The sequence below is a fragment of the Astyanax mexicanus genome, chromosome 7 (assembly GCF_023375975.1).
Source record: "Astyanax mexicanus isolate ESR-SI-001 chromosome 7, AstMex3_surface, whole genome shotgun sequence".
NCBI lineage: Eukaryota > Metazoa > Chordata > Actinopteri > Characiformes > Acestrorhamphidae > Astyanax > Astyanax mexicanus.
In genome coordinates this window covers 42,109,677-42,133,321 of record NC_064414.1, presented here as the reverse complement: position 1 = coordinate 42,133,321, position 23,645 = coordinate 42,109,677, and the positions used below count along the sequence as shown (strand labels likewise).

Here is a 23,645-nt window from a genome sequence, read left to right as displayed (position 1 = left end):
GTTTTCAACTTACACACAGTTATCTGTATTGTATCTATATTTATGATAAGCTCTTCATAATACTTGACAGGGATTAATAATACTTAAATTAATACTTGGTTTTAAAATATTAAACAAAAAACAATTCTGGACTTTTGAGAATCGATACATTGCAAAACATAACATTGCAATACTCAAGTGAGCACAATATGTACTCCTTTACCATTTACTGCTTCCAGTATCACCACCTGATGCTCCCTTGCGTGCAACCAGTAAGTACAGGTCGGGGCTGCTCCCCAAAAACAATGCACAAAATGAGCTGGAGTTCAGAAGTTTAGCTCAGGCGCATTATAATGAAAGATATAAATAGAAATATAATTTCCTGGCACTGCAGAGTTACCATCAATACCAAACACAGAATAAACACTCTTCTGGGTCTGTAATGCTAGCTTGACAGTGTCCTTCAGCTGACAGGAGGATGAGGCATCAAGCCATTAGCAAACACTCTCCCACCATCATCAGCTAGCTGCACACACTGCCCTTCATGGGCGAATGGAGAAGACTTGCCCTTACCTCCTGTTCGCTATTCTTTCTTGGCCTGAAGGAGGAACACTTAAACTGCCAAAGTCCAATGTTTACAGTGGGCTAAAGTCCAAAATGTCAAAGCAATACACAAACATTTAGGGTATGTAGGTTTTTATTATTATTCACTCTATATTCTGTAACTAAAACACTGTAATTTTTTATGTTAAAGTTTTTAAGATTAGATTTTAAGATAAGATTTTAATAAGTTATATATAAAAGTATATAAAAGTATGAGTGTTCTCTTAATGGTCAAAGGCTAAATCCGATGTCCTAGAAGAACAGTGCAGATCTTTGTAGACGGGTTCCGACCTTTTTGAACAGAGCTCTGAGTTTGCACACCTTGCAGGACTTGAACCGGACTGTTCTACCGTGTCCATCTGTCATCTCCCCATCCTCATCCCTCACCGTTTCTTCTTTCTCTGTAAGCCATGGTGTCCACACGCCTCCATGGAGCTGGGGGTCAGCCATGGGGTCATCTGGGGGGTTTCTGGCTGGTACAGCTGTCTGGTTGTACTCAGCTATCCTTGAGAGCAGTAGTTTGACCACTTCAGGGCGAGCCTTTGCCATGTCTGCCCTTTCATAGGGGTCAGCGGTGATGTTGAAGAGCCAGACGGATTTGCCCCGCTGGTCCTGTCTCTTCTCCATGCCCTGCCATTGCTGTGGACCACTGGGTAAGAGCTGAGGGGGGAACCAGTCCCCGTCCCCTACATTCCCCGTCAAAAGCTTCCAGTCACCCACTCGAATTGCTGCTCGTACTCCGGTGTCCCAGATTCCAAAGCCATTGACCGTTAACAGCCTGTGGTCAACCTCTCCAGGCCGACGTGAGACGGGGTCAATGTTAAAGAGGATTTCAGTCCTTGGGCAAGGCTGACCCTTACTGATGGCACCCCATACGTCAAAGCCGTCCAGATGCCGAGGGGCTGGCTTCAGAGATCTCCCCAAATTCAATAGAGTGGGGTACCAGTCTGAGACATGGATGAGAGCACGGCTGACCACACCTTTTCTCTCCAGCAGAGGGCTGTGCACAAATCCCACTGACCGCACCCCTCCCTCCCAGTATGAGCCCTTTCCTCCACGTAGGGGCCAGTTGCAGCCCCCTGAAAGAGGTTGCCCACCGTTATCAGAAGAGTAGATGAGTACAGAGTTGGGGTAGTAACCTTGATCCCGCATCTCCCCCACAATTTCCCCCACTGCCTCATCCACCCCGCTCAGCATGGCAGCATAATGGCGCCGCAGCCGGTTACCGATGAAATGGTAGCGCTGAAGGAGGTGGGCAGGGGCTTGTAAGGGTGTGTGGGCAGCCTGAAGTGCCACGTACAGGAACAGAGGCTTCTTTCTGTTGTGAGTCCGCAAAATCTTTTTCACCCTGAGAAAAGATCAAATAAATTCACATAAGAATCTTTCTAAACATTCTAAAACACATGCCACATGTACTGTATTGTGGAACAGAAAGTAGTATCCCATGTCTTTTGCCAGCCACGTCCCATTGAAGCTAAAGAATGCTGCACTGATCTGTGGGATATGTCTGTTGGGTTCCTGCAATGAATTTGGATGTAATTTCTGCTTGTCAGAGTCACTTGTCTGTTCACATGGACAAATACAGCCAGATGCCACTGTTCACAGTTATGACTGCCTACTGCTCTATCCACTTTGGGTGGTAATGCCTTCTGTTGCATATTTCCAGTGATAATGTAGATGTAGATAATGTAGAATGTTAAATACCTGCAAAACTTAAAAAATGGGATGGGGGGAGGGTTGAGGGCTAAACGGGGAGAAGAAGGGTGGTGGGCTTATACGTATAATCTAAACTGTAACGTGTTGATTGCTAATATTGTAATAAATAAAAAAAATAATAATGACAAAAAAATGGAATGTCCCATCAATCTGGCATCTATGATGAGGCCAATTCACGTCACCTTTCCTTGAGCATGCTGGTGAGTGGTCAACCTCACTCACAAGATAGCACCTCACAACTTATACAGGGATATACTGTTTATAAGCATTCCCAAACTGTCCCCTGAAGTAACATTTCATGATCAAACCACAAACTGCTATCCCATGACTTCTGTCTCTTAGTGTAAGTGGCCTACACTATATAAAGCATTATGATATTCTTCGATTCTAATAAATAAAAGTCAATAATGTAAAATTGTTTAGCTCCAGTGTTCAGCATCACCTCTCTGTGTACAGGCGTGTTGAGTAATTGCCGCTCAGCTCCCATGCTGGTCGTTCTCCATCGTGCAGGTCGAAGCCGCAGGCCTCTGCTCCGTCACAGCTCTGGAAGTTGAAGTGGTCACCGCTGCCCGTCAAAGAGCCCAGGAAGCTCTGGAAGCCACGAGCAGTAGGCAGACACTCAGGCCGGCAGAAGCCCAAGTGCCACTTGCCCACCATGTGTGTGCTGTAACCGGCCTGCCGCAGCCTCTCAGGCAGGGTGGGTGTGTCTGGGGGCAGGCAGAGGGGCTGACGGGAACGGATGATGGAGTGTTGGAGTCCTGTGTGGATCTGATACCTGCCACGGTCAGGAGAGAAAGAGGAACTGAAACTACGCCAATACAGTGACTTAACTAGAAGAGGGAAGGACCAATAAACAACTAATGAACATCGAGAATACCAAGAGTGATTATAAATAAGCCTGTTTAAATATTTAAACTCTATATCTGAACATCATTCTTCACCATCACTAGGACAGAGACTGCATATCAATATCATTGACATCATAATTCACAATAGTAAAAAGATATTGTGTAGAAGTTACTCAATAATTCATAGTGTTTTCTGACCATAAGGGCTACTGAACAATTTATTGTAATGAAAATAATAATTCATAAAGGTTATTAAACATTTTTAAGAGCTACTGAAGAATTTGTTGTGATTACTGTATAATGCACTGTGGTTACTGAACAATTCATATAGGTTATTTAACAATGTATAATAAGAATTAAATAATTCACGCTGATTACTAAACAATTCAAAGTATGTACTGAATAATTCAGTGTGGATACTGAACAATACCCAATATTTATTTAACCAATCATAATAATATCTGACTAACTATGTGTAGTTATTTCTAAATAATTCATAGTGGTTGCTGAATAACTAATACCAATTACATAATTAATAAAGTTATGAATAATGGATAGTGGTTGATGAACAATTCGTAAAGGGTAACAAACAATTCATAATAATTACTGAATAATCTATAGTGGCTACTGAATAATTCATAATGGTTACTCAAGTCATAGTGGTTAATCAATAATTCATAGTGGTTACTGAGTGATTCACAGTGGTAACTAGTGTTAGTAATTATTTGATAATCCAAATTCATACTGATTTCCTAATTACTACTTGGAAATACAGCTCTGGAAAAAAATTAAGAGACCACTTCAGTTTCTGAATCAGTTTCTCTGATTTTGCTATTTAAAGGTATATGCACAACATGTCTCCCAAATTCCAAATAAAAATATATAGTCATTTAGAGCATTTATTTGCAGAAAATGAGAAATGGCTGAAATATCACAAAGAAAGATGCAGAGCTTTCAGACCTCAAATAATGCAAAGAAAACAAGTTCATATTCATAAACATTCAGATACGAGTTTAGAAATCAATATTTGGTGGAATAACCCTGGTTTTTAATCACAGTTTTTATGCATCTTGGCATGATCTCCTCCACCAGTCTTACACACTGCTTCTAGATAAGTTTATGCCACTCCTGGTGCAAAAATTCAAGCAGTTCAGCTTGGTTTGATGGCTGTGAACATCCATCTTCCTCTTGATTATATTTTAGAGATTTTCAATTTGGTAAAATCAAAGAAACTTTATTTTTAAGTAGTCTCTTTTTCAGGGCTGTAAGTATATTTATACACCTCTAAAGTTATACACCTCTAAAGCCTAAGGTGTTGAGAGTTGGTATTTAACTCACCGTCCAGTCATGAGCTGGCTCCGTGATGGAGAGCAGATGGGCTGGACGTAGTAGTTCTCCAGCTTCACCCCTTCAGAAGCCAGCTGGTCCAGTATGGGCGTGTGGATCTCTGAGCCATGGTAGCCGATGTCACTGTAGCCCTGGTCATCCACCATCACGAAGATAATGTGTGGGGGAACTCGACTCTTGTCTGTTGTGTTTGGGTTGGCCAGCCCCTCAGCAGCATGTGGCGAGCCCAGTCTCAGGCACGAGAGGCAGCCCATCACTGCCACACAGAAACCTGTCAATCCAGGAGGCCAGGTCACTCTCATGTCCATCGACTGGTCCAATCACTCTCTGATGCAGTGTGGCTGGAGTATACTTCCACTTGATAGAGGAAACAGGACGATTCCTGTTATCTGGTCACGACACCTGAGAATGTCAAGTGAAATGACACAATCAGGCAGCAAGGGCCCATATTCCTCCAGAAAACCGAGTACAGCCTAAATCTGTGTGACTGAAGCAAAACCAACACTGTCGTCCTCTGTGAAAGGAGAGAGAGAGGAAAACCAAGCAGAGGCAGACTCTCTGCTTTAACAGCAGCCTGCCACATTCCTCAATCTCACCAGGCACCTCTACAGAGAGTCAGCATAGAACAGGGCAAACAGACAGACATCCCAGAAATATTTAATCAAACAATCATTCCTTTTCTTATTAAGGCTCTTTGATGCCCTTTAAAGTGGATAATTATGGTGCTCACCTGTAAAATGTCGGTAAACATTTTAATACAGGAGGAACTGTTTTGAGATGTGACATTCAGAGAACAAACAAACACATGAGCACAGTCCTCTACTGTAATAAACATTGATTGAAAGTACTCGTTCCCAGACAAAGCTCTGAAGAAATGGGCTTTCTATTTCTTCTTGATATGACTGAAATCTGTCTTTGTGTTGGGCTTATTATCATATTAAATCAAATCAAATCAAAACAAATTTATTTGTATAGCGCTTTTTACAACTGATGTTGTCGCAAAGCAGCTTAACAGAAATGTGATCACAGGACAGAGAATCAGGCAACACATTAAACATACAATACAGAACCCAAAGTGAGCGTGGAGGCAAGGAAAAACTCCCTCAGAGCTGGAGGAGGAAGAGGGCTCATACTGTACATTATACATCCATACAGGTCTAATATACTCAAATGTATAGCAGTTCATATAAATTTGGATGTAATCGTAGCATAGTGGAGAGTGAGAAACTTGTCCAAGGCATGTTGCAAAAACTGAACAATGGGCAGCTGATCTGTGGTTGAGATGGGGAAGTCTTATAAGTGGAGGATCAGTGGAGGAATTCTAGCACATTTAAAAAAAATATGAGGCTTAAAATTGTGTAATGAATAGATAAAAGCTGGGAGCAGTGTAGAAAAAACTAAAAAACTAAACTCAGGGATTACTTGACTTCTGCTGCATTTAGTCACCTATTTACGCAATGACTTTGCCACTTGGCTAATTTTTCTGTTTTTTTAAAACAGGCAGAGTGAAAAAGAGATTGTTAGGTAGACAGCCAGGCAGACATGATGGCAGGTAGACAGTCTGATATGTAGGTAGGTAAACAAATTAATAAAAGGTAGATAGGAAGATAAGTATGTTTGGTAATTAAACAGATGGGCAGTTAAATAGGTAGATAGATAGGCAGGTAGATAGGTAGACAGAAACGGGTATGAAACAAGGTATGTAGGAAAGCTGGCAGGTAGACAGATAGGTAGGTAGGCAGGTAGACAGAAATTTGGGTATGTAGATAGTTAGACAGACATATTGGTAGGTAGGCAGATAGTTAGACAGGTAGAGTAGACAACTGCATATGTAGAAAGACAGATTTGGTTGGTAGGAATGTGGACAGTTGGAAATCTAAGTGAGTAGGTAGGTAGGCAGGCATAGAAGTGGCCAGGCATATTAGGTAGAAAGAAGAGTAGACAGGAAGGTTCACATATCATCTGATGACAGAAAAAACATATACGAGCAGGTCAATGGAAGCAACAATTGCACTCAGGTAAATATTTGTTTCAAAACATTTTTGGAAATGCATGGCTGGCAAGGCTCATTTCATGGTTACTACCCTTTTGGGTTATAAGCACTCCAATCACTATATATAAGCACATATTGGTTCTATAATTACAGACTGTAGTCCTGTATCTGTATCTCTGCATATTTTATTATCCTCCTTTCAATCTGTTCTTCAATGGTCAGGCGCCCACAGCATAGACCACCACAGAGCAGCTATTATTTGCAGTGATACTGGTATGAAGGTGGTATGATAGTATGTGTTGTTCTGGTACAAGCAATTCAGATACTGCAGTGCTGCTGAAGTTTTTAAACACCTGTAATGTAAACTTTAGAGTTCTGGTATTTTTTAATGGAACTGCATTATGTGTCAGTGTCATGCGGACTCTTTTCTGAAAGGGCAAAAATGGACATGCATTTCCCAGCAGCCTCGTGTCATTTTATGAGACAGAACAGAAGCTGGTAGCAGTGAACTTTACAGCCCTCTACTGTATACCAACAGCAGGGAGCCAGTGACAGGCCCAGCTAAACACCACAAATCAGCAGCACACGTGAAGCATTTACAAAGCAGGCAGCCATGCTAAAAAGGCAGGTTTAAGCACTGTTAATGGCCATAACCATGGATTAATTCTATTGACGTAGGTTATGGGAGCCACAAATTTGAGTTCAGGGAAGAAAACAGGAGTGAAAAGTGAAACGAGAGTCGCCTCAGAGACGTGCGGCTCATCCGGTGCAGAGGCCATCAGAGGGGCTATCGACCGCACCTCAGCTTCACTCTGCCAGCTCCTCTCCTACTGCACACAGAGGAAATCAATTCAACCAAAACAAGCCCATTTCCTACATTAGCCTAAAGCACATGACAATCACACACAGTGGGGAAAACTTTCCAGACATGAGAGAGGGGGGCTGAGAGCAGATTGAGAGAGAGAAAAAAAAAAAAAAAAATTCCCTGAATTTACTTAATTCATAGGTGTACATTATTTCCACATTAAACAATTATATACTGCATCAAAAGGGGTGCTGCCAAATGCAAGTAAACTGGAAAGAAAAAAATATATATAAATAATTGATGAAGTCGAGTTTAATAATGTGGAAAACCAGTGGGCTAAGTGCTGCCACTATGATCAGGAGATCGCTGGTTCGAATCCTGTTCATGTAGCTCTCTCGACATTACTCCAAAAGGTGATGTGCACACCACAAGGCGTCTGTGAGCTGATGTATCGGAACAGAGTTGCTGCACTTTCCTCCAAGCACGCTGTGATGCTACTCAGCAATGCTGCATCAGCAGCAGTTTGAAAAGAGACAGTGGCTGACTTCACATGTATTGGAGGAGGCATGTGCTAGTTTTCACCCTTCTGGTGTTGGGGCATCACTAGTGGCAGGGGGAGTCCTAATGAGTGGGTTGGGTAATTGGCCTTGTAGATTGGGGAGAAAATGGGATAAAAAGTAGAAAAAAAAAAAAAATACATATATTATGTGGAAAAGATGTTGCCCACCTGTTCATAAAATCATAAAAATCATAAAAAATAAAATAAAACAGTAAACTTAGCACTTCTACCAGAGCGAAGGGAACCACAAATTTCACACTAGAGGTTGCATAGATTAATCGACTTGCTGACTATTCAATCAGGACATCCACTAGTCTGCAGTGGGCAGCTGTGGACTACCGGTAGTTGAAAGGTAAAGAAAAATAGTAGCAATTCACTAAGATTATGATCACTCTGCAGCGCTGTGCTTTTAATGCTAAGAAAGTGAAAATATCCACAGAGATAAAAGGCCAAAGTGTCTTACTTACTACCAATCTATGAATGTCTTGCACTACGGAGCAGTGAGGACACTGAAAGCGAGTAGACCATACAAGGGAGATAATTTAACAAAATATTTCTTATTTTATGTATAAATCTCCATGGAGGGAGATGAGGTGTAAAGTAAGAGGGCCTGTGCAGCATTATTGTGCAAGTATTTATTTTTATTACTTTAAAAGAGCATCATAAGGAGCACTGAATGGAATGGAAGTTCAATTTAGAGCTTGTGTTTAGATCTGAATTATGTTTTGACTCATTTGTTGCTGTAGTGAATCAGTATTAAGCAGCATTAACAAAAAAAGAGCTAAAAATAGTAGAAATTACTAGTCGTGCAACTCCTAAAAGGCTCACACACTCACACAATGTTCTATGCATTGTGATCAGGGATTGCGCAGGAGGTGGAGGTGGAAATGGAGCTGTAAGTGATTTCAGCCTTCTGTCGGGGTACAGCACAAATACACAGCAAATCCAATCACTCGCCTTCAGATGACAAACAGAGCAAATCAGATCAAAACCTCCTAACTCAATTTTACTTCGATTTTTTACACCACACCTTTAAACACAAAGGACCTACAGAAGGCTCTTTGACCATTGCCATAGAAGAACCACTTCTGACATAATTAGGAATTATGTTTATAGCGAGATGTGTAAGTGCAAATGGACTTTTACTTTATCTAAAGATTAATTACCAGTTTAGACGTTCTTCATACTGAAATTGAATTTCCCCATTGGGGATTAATAAAGTATCTATCTATCTATCTATCTATCTATCTATCTATCTATCTATCTATCTATCATACAAACATCTCTACTTACAAGTCTGGTCTGGTTTGGTTCTTTATGGAGCCAGAAGTGGTTCTTTTCTCTGACAACAGTCAAGGAACCCTTTGTATCACCTTTAATTTAAAACGGTGCATGTGGAATTGTGTTTCTTCATGAAATGGACACTGTGTGAACATTTCATAAAGACCTGACCAAAAGAAACCATGCAAAATGAAGTTAAAACTACTATTTACTGACACTAAATGTTTTTTTCCATGTTTTTTCTGAGAGGCTCTGGTCTGACAGTGAAAATATTACTACACTTAAAAACAGAGGATACATTCCTGAGTGAAATGCATTGCTAGTATATGTCCCATAATATTGTCATGTGACACTGAAGCTAAAGAATGCTGCATTGACCTGTGGGATATGTGTGTAGGTCTCCTGCATTAAATGTGGAAGTGATTACAGACGGAATTGCTTGTTTATTGCTAAATGTCCACACTTTAGTTTTAGAATGGAATATTCTATCAATATCAAAATACTTCTCCTAACAATTCTCTTTGGCTTGCCATGAGCACACTGACCAATGTCAAGCCTCACTCGCAAAAAAGAACACCTTTCACAATTTATACTAATGCAAGTGTTTCTAAGCAGTAAGCTAACACTTCAAGATCAGTCTCATTGTGCTATTTTGACATTTGGCCTGTGAGTGTATGCCCAAATGTTTGTGGACACCTCATCTAACAAAAGTATTGAGATTAGGGATGGGCGATATGGCCCTAAAATAATATCACAATATTTAGTGGTATTTTTGCAATAAAGATACTCTTGGCAATATGACAAAACATTGAATTATTAAAAATATTTCAAGAATCCACTACTGCAACAAAATAAAAATTAAATTATATTATTGCATGCAATGTGATACTGCACACCCCTAACTGAGATACAAGGACTTTTATCAGATTGTATTATAATGCTCTCCATATATTTTCATGTATCCAGGACAGAAGTAAAATAAATGATACTGGACAGATATAATCTGTTTCTAGTGGATATAAAGCTTTGGAAGAAATAAAAGACCACTTAAAATGATGAGTTTCTTTGATTTTACCAAACTGAAAACCTCTGGAATATAATCAAGAGGAAGATGGATGATCACAAGCCATCAAACCAAGCTAAACTGAACTGTTTTTGAACCAGCAGTGGCATAAAGTTATCCAAAAGCAGAGTGTAAGACTGGTGGAGGAGAACATGCCAAGATGCATGAAAACTGTGATTAAAAATCAGGCTTATTCCTCCAAATATTGATTTCTGAACTCTTTATGAAAACTTTATGAATATGAACTTGTATTCTTTGCATTATTTGAGGTCTGAAAGCTCTGCATGTTTTTTGTTATTTCAGCCATTTCTCATTTTCTGCAAATAAATGCTCTAACCGACTTTGTTAATTTGGATTTTGGGAGAAATGTTGTCTGTAGTTTATAGACGAAAACAACAATGTTCATTTTACTCAAACATATACCTATAAATAGCAAAATCAAAGAACCTGATTCAGAAACTGAAGTGGTCTTTTACTTTTTTTCCAGAGCTGTATAATGAGAAATAAGAACAGTGTGACTTCCCGTTTCGTAAAAACAGGAAAAGTAAGATCCTATTGTGATAATTGGGGGTGGGTAATATTCCAGGGTATAATATCTTTTACGATATTTAAATATGTTGGCGATATTATTACTACACCGCTAATTGAAACACTTTAAGCAGACTGCAGATGTGCACACACACACACAAGGACTGCCTATAGAATATGACGCAGCAGTACATGCAGCAGTATTTCTTGCGACAGAAATGCCTTTCTCCCTAATACACTCAGTGGAACTGAATGAATTTAAAGCTTTTATTTTAAGGTAAAAATGCTACATAAGATTTCTTTCAGCATTTCTCTGCTTATCCATAGTTATATCATGATTATCATTACCTCTTGCAAGTGCTACTTGTTTGCAGACATAAAAACCCTAGATAGTCAAAATGAGCAGTATATCATGTTCTATTTATCCGCTCATACTGCCCATCCTTACACATGTCCACTGCACCCTGGAACTTTATCCATAAATAAGATCCAATCCTGTTGAGAATCTTCAATAGGCCGAGCTGTAACCGAATCACCGGCATTGTCAAATATGACAGAATTTAGGAATTCACATTCATCCCCAGTGGACTCTTACACTGCAGAGAGTAATAACTCTCTCTGAGCACTGATGACAGCTCTGCACACAGGGACCACTTTCACCAGAGAGTTTCTATCCAGCACAACAGCAGATATACGTCTCTGTCAGGCCACTGCACTATAATTATATAGTCACATTTACTGAGTAGCGTTGTGAGTTATTTGCAGGCCCAGCAGCCAGTCTTAGCAATAAAGCATTATAGAGTGGGTCGAGTAAAGCGAGAAATGTCCCGGGTGTTTCAGTGTGTGAGTGAATAACAGCTCACAGGAGACAGAAGACAGAAAGCAGAGCAGCAGCATTGCACTAGTCTGTAGTGACCTCATGTGTAGACTGAAGGCATCACACTGGAACAAACATTAAGAAATGGCAATTCAACCATCACACGGCTGAAAATAGCATCTCACAGTTCCTGCTAATTTGCCTGTTAAATAAGTTCCACATAACTGTCTTAATTGCTGAACAATATTTATTTATATGCAAAGCTGTATCGCAGTATTGGTCATGTTATCATGCATCGGTCTTATCTTCACCATTTACTTTACATACTTTTGTGCGTCATTGTCCACCTCTGTTCTCACTACAGAAGAATATTTATGCAATACCAGCATGCTTTGCATGAATGAATTATACAATGACATGCAAAAGGTTTTTGGATAAGAGTATGTAAATAACATGTTTAGTGTTTACCTCGGGGGTCAGTGTGAAAATGCCCATACATACAGCTCTGGAATATATAAAGAGGCCACTTCAGATTCTGAAACAGTTTCTTTTTTCCTAAATTCTAAATAAACAATATTGTCATTTAGAGCTTTTTTTTTTTCAGAAAATGAGAAATGGCTGAAATAACAAAAAGGATGCAGATCAAGTTCATAGTCATATATTTTTAAGAGTTTAGAAATCAATATTGGGTGGAATAACCCTGGTTTTTACACAGTTTTAATGTGTCTTGGCATGTTCTCCTCCACCAGTCTTACACACTGCTTTTGGATAACTTTATGCTTTACACTCCTGGTGCAAAAATTCAAGCAGTTCAGCTTGGTTTGATGGCTTGTGATCATGCATCCTCCTCTTGATTATATTCCAGAGGTTTTCAATTTGGTAAAATCAAAAAATCTCCTCATATTAAGTGGTCTCTTATTTTTTTCCGGAGCTGTATATAATTTGAGGTGTTATCTTGTGAGTGAAGTTGAACACTGGCCAGTGTATTCATGGCAGGGTGACATGAATTCATTGGTTTAAGTGAAATGTCAGATGAGATATGTCTTATATTTAGTTGTGCAGGCATTTAACATTCCTCAATCCACAGTTTTATGTACCAGGATTACATCATAAACAGCATTAATGATTAAGACTGACAGCATCTGGCTAAAATTGTCTGTGCAATTATCTTTACAGACAAATGAATGTGGTCAGTGCAGTGTACCTTCCATAGGACACAGCAAAAACCATGGGACACATGAGTAGTTCCTGTACCATGACATTTGGCATGTCAATGTCTGGACAAACCTGCAGTACTAAAAGTTTGTTTTTTAAATAACAATGGCTGTCTAACAGCCTTTCAAGACAGTTACCCATAGTGGACTAATTCTAGTCTACAGCAGGTTTCTGGCAACAGATTGTACTCATGGTAAATATTCTAGATTCATTTCTAGAGCTATAAGTGTTAACTAGTACTTGCTTAAGTGGATTCCACGAGCAGACAGTTGCTGCATGGTCACTAGGGTGAAATGTTTTTTTTTCCCCAGGGGGCTGCTATGGTGTCGTTATATGGCTTCAATGATATACCAGAAGTAGTTGCTACAGTGTAAATGTATTTTTTGTGCTTTCTAGGTTTCTAGGGCTTCTAGGTATCCCAGATTGCATTGTCATATTCCCAACATTATAATAAGCATGTCTAATTAACGCCACTCTGTGTAGTATTTCTTTACACTGTTTCAGAATTTTATTATGAATGGGTTAAAAGAAATGTTCCAAGATGATTTGCAATAAAATATTCGTACACTAATTTGCATTGAAATTTTTTCTCCTTCCTTTGTATTTTTTTTTTGAAGACAAGGTTTTTGCATGACTGTGACAATATTATTGTAATGAATATTAGTCAATTATTGGTTACTAATAAATTAGGAATTATATATTTGTAACAGAACAGTATTTGCATTCATTCACAAGTCAATATCTAAAATCTATCTAGTGCTATTTTTAATATATGCATAGAGCTTTTAAAAATTATCACAAAGAAGTATGATTCTAGAAGAACTCTGTTTTCAGTGAGCAAAAAATGCACTTCAGTGTAGACAGGAGGACAAAGCAGAAAAATCCCCTTATTTAAAAAAAAAATCTAGATACATGTGGACAGAGCTTAAGTTTTAGCTGATTAGAAAGAACTAGGTGATTTTTAAAGATTTAAGAAATATTGCACACAATTACACACATACTGCTACATACCACGAGTCTAATAAATCTCCTGAAATACTTAAAGCACATTAACAAACTCTTGACTTGAAAAAAAAAATGGCCTGCATAATGTGTGACTATAATTATTTATCAAATAACATTATTCATATTGCGAAGGTCATTATTGTGATGACAATTGAGGAAGAATATTTTTGACATTAGTCAAGTTTAAAGAAAGACACACATGCGTTTCCAACCTCTCTAAGAGTTTATTAGAGATGATACAGTGTTGGGTGTTTTTAAAAGTTTTTTCTTTTTTTACAAAATAAAAAAAAAACAAAAAAACAAAACAAAAAGTAGACAGCAATTCATGTTTGCAGGACATACCACAGATTCACAGTGCAGCCCTTCTCCTCTCTTTATCTCTCCCTTACTCTCCCTCTCTCTCTCTCTCTCGGTCTGTCTGTCTGTCGCTCTCTCCCCCTGTCTCTCACAGCTCCTTACACAGGTGAGAACTGCCTCAGCTTTCGGATCAGCTACCCCTCATCTGGCCACATAGTGTACATTTGGAATTAAGACTGAAACGGAGGGGAAAAGTGCATGTTAAAAAAAGTAAGTAGGGGCATTTAGAGAGCTAATAATTTACTGAAGACAGACACTTTAGCCAGCATTATGATTGGAGACTAGACTTTACTTGACCCTACCTCACTCCGCTCTTGCATAATACGTTCAAGTCTCGAGCTTCTCTGTGCATAGTGCCTGTGTGGGGAGAAGAGAGGGGCTGCTGTCGACTGGCGTTCTTTTTTATGCACCCTTGTCAAACAGAGCTGCGTCCTGTACACTAATGCTGCCCTGGCTGAGCTCATGTCTGTTCCATCAAGATCCCGCGCATCCAGACCCAAAATATACAACGCTTTAAAATGTACAATGTTTTACAATCATTCCTCTGAAGAGATGAGCAAGGCTAGCATGTGTGTTTATCAATAATTCACTCCAGTTGCTAGTTCATTCATGCTGTCCAGGCCTATGAAGCAGCCAGGTCCTGGTGGGAAAGGTCAGTATTTAAGACAGAAGGGAGTTGCTCCTGCATGAGACTACAAGAACCAGTGTTCCACCAGTAACTCGTATCTCGTAAAGTTCAAACAGGACTAGTGAGAACATGTATGAGCATCACGGCAGGGGAAAGGCTAATCTCCACAGTCCACTTACGCCCATTCGCCATGACGGCACACCCCATCTCATCACTGTTACTATAGTGTTTCCAATACTATAGTGTTCCATGGAGGGGCAGGAGGAGCTGAGACAGCCCTGAGTGTCTCATGTTCCTAGGTGTCCTGTGTGTGTGTGCATGTTTGTGTGGCTGGGGATTCAGTGGCCTGGGGCCAAGCACCACTGTCTCAGCTCCAGCTGCTGCTCTGAAGCTCCTCTCTAAGCCACGAGGGAAGCGTCTGCGCCAGGCGGTTCAGCAGCCGCAAGAGCTCCAGGTTATGCTCCCGGTAATACTCCATCAGGAAGGCACGGGTCTGTCACAACACAGCACACACACATCATCATCTCAGGGGATTTCAAGTCCAAAACACACAAGACTGTTTGTACACAAACTAAAAGAGAGGTAAAGCTTAAAAACACCCTGGAATAATTGCCCAGAACATTAGGATTAAAGAAAATTCCAGAAATACGCTACATGGATTTAGGGCAAATGAACTAAACTGAATTAAATATGTTGCTTTGAGGAATGATTTTGAGGTTGACTGACAAAACTAAAACGGTTTGCAAGCTTTACAAATGCAAATTTAGCAAAAGAGAAAACTGAACTGAAAATTTTTAAACTTCAAAACATGAATTAACCTTCCAAGCTCTTTCTTTCTTCATTCCCACACACAAACAAAAACAAGCAAGAGCTCAGGAGCACTATGTGCCATGCCCGTAGAGAGCAGAGTCTGAAAGAGAGCAAGCACTAATGAAGGGAGATAACCTGCTGTACCTCAGGTGCCATTTCTGGATATTTCCTGCCTTTGCTTTTCCCCAGACACTTGGGTCGACCTCCTTCAATCCTCTGGCACCAGAACCCCTTACTCTCATCAAACCTGGGCAAGCAAAAAGCAGTAGGAAGTTAGAAAAAAATCAATGTGCAGATTAAAACAATCCAGTTGTGGTATGAAAAATTAGAGTTAGATACCACTGGAACTTATTTTCTTTCTAATCTCAAGTCTATAGAATATATTTCTCTATGCTTTACAGTTGTGGTTGATTGTAATTAGACAAGGTTATAAAATGTAATGCCAACATTGAAAACGTTAATAAAATTATTTTTCTAGGGCTGAGTAGGCTTATAGCATATATATATACAAACAAACAAAAACTGAGTTTAGTGAATAAAGGTCAATTAAAATAATACATGCATTTGGTATTTGGTTAAATGTCTTTCACAAAGTTTCACCTTGACCAGAAGCTGTTGGTAGATTTTAACAAGCTCCTATCATTCTTTTTTTGGCAGAAGTGGCCTGTATATTCATTTAAGCACAATTTCACAAACACCACTGATGCATGTTTGGAGTCACTGTGCTTTGGGAATATGCAGCTATGAATATGAATATGAATATGCAGCTCAACCATCAAATTCATAGTGTGAGGTTATTTTGAAAAATTCTAAGATAGTTCTCACTTTTCATTACAATTATAGGAGCCATGGCAGGATAAAAATAATAAATTAGCAACACTGAATTAATAATAGTGGGTATGTGTTCCTTATTGAGTCTGTATGTATACATTTATACGTGTTTTGATTTACAATTTCTGCACAAAATGAACAAAATTGTATGTTGTACACTTATTGTGCACCAGAAAAATAAAGCTGTTAAAAAAAAAACTCTGAAAGCTCAGTACTGCAAGGAATTAATGATTCACGTCCATAATATGGGTGTGTTTGCTTCATTATTGATGAAGAGAACTCACATGAGAGCCTGGGTGTAGTTGAAGATGGGAGTGACCCCCAGGAACCTCTGGATGCCCTCCATTACCAGGGCAGGGTTGGAGCGAAGTAGGGCTCCATCTACTATATAGACCTGGGAGGGCAGAGATTTCACTGATTAGACCTGCACTGATATTTTGTTTGTTTAGGTTAGATTTATCTGCAGGTTAAAGGGATTACTTGCAGTGTTTGTTTCAAGTACTGTACCTGTCTGGACTGAAAGTGTAGTAACCATCGCTCCAGGTGAGTGGCGTACTCTCCAGGCTTAAGGCAACGGCTCTGAAGCACCAAAAGCTCCTTAGGTGAGGATGGACTTGCTGTCACCACCTGGTGGAAGGTGTAATTTATGGCAGCAGGGTCCTGATGAGCTCGCTGGTGCTAAAAACCAAAGAAAATGCAGAGTTACAGTCATGGTTCTGCGCCAGGACACTTTAAGGACACATTACATCACGAAACCTAGACAGAAAGAAATTCCACTACGTTAAAAATCCATATATATATTTTTTTATGATTATCATTTTAAAGATAACATTCACCTTCAATAGTAATGCGTTTCTACCCACAGCATGTTTTAAAAACCAAGCCAAGACGAGTGTGAGGAGACAGGGCAGGGTAGAGAGCAGTCAATCAGAAGCTGTTCTACTTCAGGCATTGAAACAGCAACCATTCACTGCCTACCACCATGCAAAAAATGATTTTTGTTTCTATTTCATCATCAATTGAATCAGAGACTGACCCAACAGAACTGAATTATTAACCACTTGTGTGTGCACAAGCCAGATTTGGAGCAGCAAAATTTTACTTTATTGCCATAAAATGTTTTTTTTTTTTTTGACAAATAATTTTTTCTACGGAGAGTGATACTGAAAAGTTAAATTGCAATAAAACTAAATAATTAATATAGAATATAGAAAAAAATGTCGCTTTAGCTATTTTTTTATTACATTCCCTTGCAGCTGCTTTTCCCTACTTCTAAAAGACACCGTTGGACCTGAAAATTAATGTTGTACCTTTGAGGGCACATTCGCACTGTTTGTACTGTATATTTGTACCTGTACAGATTGATCATCCTCTAATACATCATCTAACACCGTGTGCACGTGTGTGAAACAAAAACAGCTGCTGTACCTGATACCAGGAATAGGCTCTGTCGGCTGGGTTTATAAGCACAGCAATGATCTTGGCTCTGGGCACTAAGGCTGCAGCCCTTTTGGGGGCTACGTCTGTGTCGAAGTAGTTGGCACTTTTCTCAAACATGAAGTCTGTGCTCACATTTGAGGGAAAGGGAAAGAAGTCCATATACCTGCAGATATTAAAGAACATATAAAGATCTCATGCCTTAAATATTAAAAAATATTTAGGAATATATATATATATATATATATATATATATATATATATATATACACTGGTGCTGGTCAACGAATTAGAATAATTTGAAATAGTGCAATCATGAAATTCTTTGAATGCATTTTTTGTGCAGAAAGCAAATCAGGTGTTCACCGCACCTGTCCTACTCGTTAAGACTAATCACAGAACTCGTTACCTGGAAAAAAATTTGCTCAGCTGAGCTTTCCAAAAGGCCCATTTAGGCCATTTAACTGTGACACTGTTGTTTTATTGAATTAGAATAATGGAGAAACCGTTTCATTGAATTAGAATAATTTTTATTATAATTACAATCATCACTTTCTCAGTATTTTGTGGCTGTCCCCTTGGCTTGTATGACTGCCTGAAGTCTCCGCGGCATCGATTTGACCAGCTTGTCGCAAGTTTCCGCACTCACAGCTTCCCAGGCAGTGGCGATGTTCTGCTTCAGTTGGTCCAGCGTAGTAGGCTTTCTGTCGCGAATTTTCCGCTTGACGATGGCCCAAAGGTTTTCAATGACATTGAGGTCAGGCGAGTTGGCCGGCCATGCCAAAACTTCAAGCTGTTTTTTAGTGAACCAATCTTTGGTCGACTTTGCCGCATGAGCCGGTGCAAGATCCTGTTGAAATATGAAGTCTTCTTCGCCGAACTGTTCCTCAACAGTCGGAATCAGGAACGTTTCCAGAACATCTTGATATACGGCAGCATTGACAGTCTTCTTGAGGAAGCAGAGTTTCCCTACACCTCGAGCGGACATGCATCCCCAGACCATAACGCTCTGGGGAAACTTGACGGATCTTTTCACGCACTCGTGGTTGTAGGTTTCGCCACCACAACGCCAGACACGAGGACCTTGGTCACCGAAGGAGATGCAGAAGCGTGATTCGTCACTGAAGACCACTTTCTGCCAGTCTTCAGCAGTCCACTCGCCATGTTCTTTGGCCCACTTCAGCCGTTTCTCCATTTGTTTCTTGTTCAGCATCGGTTTTACTGCTGGAATGCGAGATTTGAAGCCGAGTTCGCGCAGACAACGGTAAGTGGTTGATCTGGAGACGTCAGCGCCGGTCTGCTTGTTCCACAAGTCGGTGAGCTCGGAAGTGGACTTGAACTGGTTGCTGACTGCGATCTCTCTCAGCAGCTTGTTGTCGCGAGCAGAAGTTTTTCGGACGCCGGAACAGTTGGTGCGCTTGCTGCAGTTTTTCTTGAGAGCTTTGCAGACGGAAGACTGGCTGATGCCGAGCTGCTCAGCAATTTTAGTTTGGGTCAAGCCTTGTTGGCGAAGGGCTTGAATTTGAGCCACTATTCCGGTTGAGAGGTCGCGCTGCTTACCCATGATTGATTTTACAACTTAGAAATTCTACTCAACCCTGACTTTATACTGCACAGTGAACACTCTTCACAGAAAACAAAAATTCGAGCATTTATTCTAATTCAATGAAACGGTTTCTCCATTATTCTAATTCAATAAAACAACAGTGTCACAGTTAAATGGCCTAAATGGGCCTTTTGGAAAGCTCAGCTGAGCAAATTTTTTTCCAGGTAACGAGTTCTGTGATTGGTCTAACGAGTAGGACAGGTGCGGTGAACACCTGATTTGCTTTCTGCACAAAAAATGCATTCAAAGAATTTCATGATTTCACTATTTCAAATTATTCTAATTCGTTGACCAGCACCTGTATATATACACGTATATATATATATATATATACACACACACGTGTATATATTATATATATATATATATATATATATATATATATATATATATATATATATACACGTATATATAGGCAATAGACATCTGCTTACCAGTCGATGCCGTTGTGATAGTTGGGCCCATTGAAGAACTGAATCTCTTCGAAAGTGACAGGACTGGGGAAGCTGCTAGTGATGGCTGGGTGAAGGGTGAGGAACGAGTGCAAGGCTGTGGTTCCTGAGGGTGACAGACACATGGTTAAAGTGTCACATAAGCTTCTAAAACCTCTGAACTTCACAAGCTTCACAGATTTCATAGCCTTTAGGAAAGACTAAATATAATCCTGAATTAAACAGAACCTCTGGCACAGTGATTTTTAAACTGTGGGTCGCAGTTTGAGGAAAAATGATTAATGAGAAAGCAGACTGCGTGCAATTTACTTTGTTTTTCTGTGAGAGGAGAGCTAAATTAAGCATTTTGAAACAGACATTTTGATGTGATCGCAGTATTATTTCTTAATCTACAAAATCAGTAAAAAAAAAAAAAAGTAATTAAGTAACAAACTGAGCTGACAAAATGTTCTTATTTTTTATAGCATGCTACTACACATGCTAAAGAACAGCTTATCCTACATAAGAAAACTAAAAACGAGGTCAGTTTAGCTTACAACATATATGGTGGTTTGTTAAACAAACACTACTACTAAATGACTGATGATTCACCTCACCTGTTTTCTGGGGACCAATAACAAGAAATTTGGGGAGCCGATCACACGTCTTCTCTTTAGACCAGATGTCTTTGTGTCTCTTGTCATGGCAGGGGTTCTGAAACAATCAAAGGGTGGCAAATTAATATACACTATAGACACAAACGCTGCATTATACAGTTATAAGCAGTATATACTGTGAGACAATAATAAAAACTGGACTTGGTAAAGTGGGTGCATGGACTGCATACAGAGACATTATTTAAGGTGATGTTGAGACTTTTCTTAAGATTTTAAAATTTATTCTAAATATTTTTATCTTCATCCACACACTCTTTAAGACAGCCCCCGTCACATGATGCCACAAGTGCTGGGTGAACAAAAGTAAGAGGCTAGTATAAACACAACTGGAGGAGTGCACTAGCTGTCAGTACTGAGTGATGGGGAGAGGGTGGGCTGTCTCAGACTCTGTGTGACTCTAAGCCAAGGAAAGCTGTGTTATCACTGAGGATTGAATCAGTGATCTCCTGATCATGGGGCCAAAGCTTAGACAGCTCTGCCTCTTGGAATTCTCAACACCTCCAATTTTACACTTCCTCAAGAAAAAAAAAAAAAACAGAAGCTATTTTTGTTTGTTTACCTTCTAAGTTCCTGTCTGGCAGGAATTCTATGAAACTTGTGTTCCAGCTGGTTTCTTGAAATATCTTTATTTAACTCAACACATTCATCTATGATTAAGCAACATCTGCCATCTCAACGCTTAATTAATAATTAATTAATTAATTATGATTGTGCATTGCAAAGCAAACACATTATAATCTGATTTATTATCTAGCAACATCTTAGCAACCACCTAGAAACCACTTAGCAACACCATAGCAACATCTTAGCAACCACTTGGCTAGAGTTGTGCCATATTGTATGGTACGTAATAATATCGCCAACATTTTCGGATATTGTGAACAATATTACACCCTGAAATATTGTGCCATATCACCCACCCCTAATTATCACATCAAGATACTTCTTTTTTGCTGTTTTTAGCAAAAGAAAAATTCACACTGTTCTCATTTCCCACTATATATCTAGTAGAGACAGGTTATATCTGTTCAGTATCATTTATTTTACTTCAGGCCTGGATAAATGGAAATATTAGTAGTTCATTATTAGTATCATAACATTTTGGACCATTGACTTCTGTTACAAATCTGATCAAATTCTTGTAATTTTTAATATCTCAGTTAGTGGTGTGGCCTATCATATCGTATATGTGGAATAATATAATTAAATTTTTATTTTGTTGCAGTAGTGTATTCTTGAAATATTATTTTTTAATTCAAGTGTCATATCGCCAAAAGCATCATTATCACAAAAATACTATGAAATATTGTGATATTATTTTAGGGCAATATCGCCCAACCGTACACTTGGCAACACCTTAGAAAAAATATAGCAACCAGCAGGGATACAAAGGCAACACCTTAGTAACCACCTAGCAACACCTTAGCAACCATTTAGAAACAACATTGCAACCAACACAGACACCACAGCAACCACCTAGAAACCACTTGGCAACACCTTAGCAATCACCACGGACACCACAGTAACCCGATAGCAACCACCTAGGAATAACTTAGCAACACCATAGCAACCTCCATAGCAAACGTTGGGAAGCATCCTGTGTTTCCATCAGGAAAATGCATTTAGCTAATGAAAACGTTTATTCTTTAAGGAATGCAAACAAACTTGTAAATACATTTAAGTCTTTATCATCTTTTTAAAAGCTGAAAACCAGAGTCAATATCACAGAACACAGCACTACAATGAGAGTAATACTGCATAGCAGCTCTGTGTATGATTGTGTAGTTTTCTCACCTGCCACAGGGGGTCTCTCTCCTCTGGAAAGATCTGAAAATATTTTTCTGCCAGTTCCAGAGGAGGCAGCGTCTGCAGCCGCAGGTTGGTCCAGCACTGCACAAACTTCACCAGAGACTCAAAAGTGTAGAGGCCTAGGCGGTCGTTTCCATAGTTAGAGAGATGAGTCATGAAGATGCTGATCTGCAGGGGGCGTGAGAAGGTAGAGAAGAGGTATTTTTAAATGCAACCTTGACAAACTTTAATTTAATTGACATGAACTTGGACTGGAACTGGACTATGTAGCTTATGTAGCCTACAGAACAGCATTTCTTTATACAGTTTACAACTAGGCTTACTCCCTATCTGAGAACCCACACCTCATTATGAAAATCTCCCACATACTAAAGTACAACAGAAGCTTAAAGCTCAAATGCTTGTTAGCTTGTTTTACATGACATAAGAAGCATAAGAACACTGGCTACATATGTGGTCAATAAAATAAGCCACTACACACAATCAGACAGCGCTGCCTGTGGATACTTACAGGGTTGAGGAGGACAGTGAGGAAAAGCTCTCCTCCACGGATGCTCTTGTCCAATTCACGAGAGCCCCCTGGGTACTCATTATAGAAGATAGTGTGGGTGAAGAGGCCGCACGTCTGTCTGGGCAACACCTGCATTCAGCAACACACAGAGAGAGAGAGAGAGAGAGAGAGAGAGAGAGAGAGAGAGAGAGAGAGAGAGAGAGAGAGAGAGAGAGAGAGAGAGAGAGAGAGAGTGAGAGAGAGAGTGAGCTGCTGAGCTTTCTCAAGGAGACTAACTATTTTCCCAGCTTTAATTATCTCAATACTGACACACAAAGAGAGAGAGAGAGGACAGAGCAGAGTCATACAATGGCACTGAGAAAGCAGTATAGTCTTGCTCAAGGGCATAACAGTAGCAGGTACAGATTGACAGTACAATTGACCTGAATCTACTGAGCTCAACTCAGTATCAGTACTGATAGAAAATAAGAACTGCAATATTTTCCTTTCACTAGCAGTGTAGAAATTCACAATGTGGACTTATTTTGGGACACCTAAAGGTTGGTTTGAACTTTTTTGACATCCTATTCTAAATATATGAGCAATTATATAGAGGTGTTCCCCACTTTGCAGTTTGGTCCTGTGCAGAGTCAGCAGAAATTTGGTGTCTTTTAAAGGTCTCCTTCAGCTAAAATCCACTTTTTCTTGTTGTTTCTTAAATACTATAGGTCTTCTGAGTTGTATATGCATGCTGCACATAAAACGGTTCTTCAACTCCCGTTGTCTGCAGTAGCTAAGAAAAGAAAATAC

The 23,645-nt window shown here is 39.6% G+C and overlaps 2 protein-coding genes across 7 annotated transcripts in view; both read right to left on the bottom strand.

The window, feature by feature from the left end:
* Nucleotides 1-658: 658 nt before the first annotated feature.
* Nucleotides 659-6,893, bottom strand: si:dkey-174i8.1 (arylsulfatase I). The gene is made up of 3 exons (XM_007258778.4): nucleotides 4,485-6,893; nucleotides 2,741-3,073; nucleotides 659-1,930 (listed from the first exon to the last, which is right to left on the bottom strand). Exons 1-3 carry the CDS (start codon nucleotides 4,799-4,801, stop codon nucleotides 835-837), a joined length of 1,746 nt encoding a protein of 581 aa, XP_007258840.3. The 5' UTR covers nucleotides 4,802-6,893; the 3' UTR covers nucleotides 659-834.
* A 7,070-nt stretch (nucleotides 6,894-13,963) lies between these two features.
* The window catches only part of ndst2a (N-deacetylase/N-sulfotransferase (heparan glucosaminyl) 2a), a 156,623-nt gene continuing 146,941 nt past the window's right edge, over nucleotides 13,964-23,645 (bottom strand). For 5 of the 6 annotated variants that reach the window (XM_049481106.1, XM_007258718.4, XM_022684604.2 and 2 more), the window contains 9 exons: nucleotides 22,857-22,985; nucleotides 22,331-22,513; nucleotides 20,477-20,573; nucleotides 19,863-19,986; nucleotides 17,814-17,988; nucleotides 16,893-17,063; nucleotides 16,670-16,779; nucleotides 15,699-15,801; nucleotides 13,964-15,237 (listed from right to left, as the gene is read on the bottom strand). In XM_049481106.1, the coding sequence (XP_049337063.1) occupies nucleotides 15,112-15,237; nucleotides 15,699-15,801; nucleotides 16,670-16,779; nucleotides 16,893-17,063; nucleotides 17,814-17,988; nucleotides 19,863-19,986; nucleotides 20,477-20,573; nucleotides 22,331-22,513; nucleotides 22,857-22,985 (1,218 nt within the window). In that variant the 3' untranslated portion in view covers nucleotides 13,964-15,111. The remainder of the gene's footprint in view (nucleotides 15,238-15,698; nucleotides 15,802-16,669; nucleotides 16,780-16,892; nucleotides 17,064-17,813; nucleotides 17,989-19,862; nucleotides 19,987-20,476; nucleotides 20,574-22,330; nucleotides 22,514-22,856; nucleotides 22,986-23,645) is intronic. The other variant, XR_002651899.2, reaches the window with a different exon arrangement.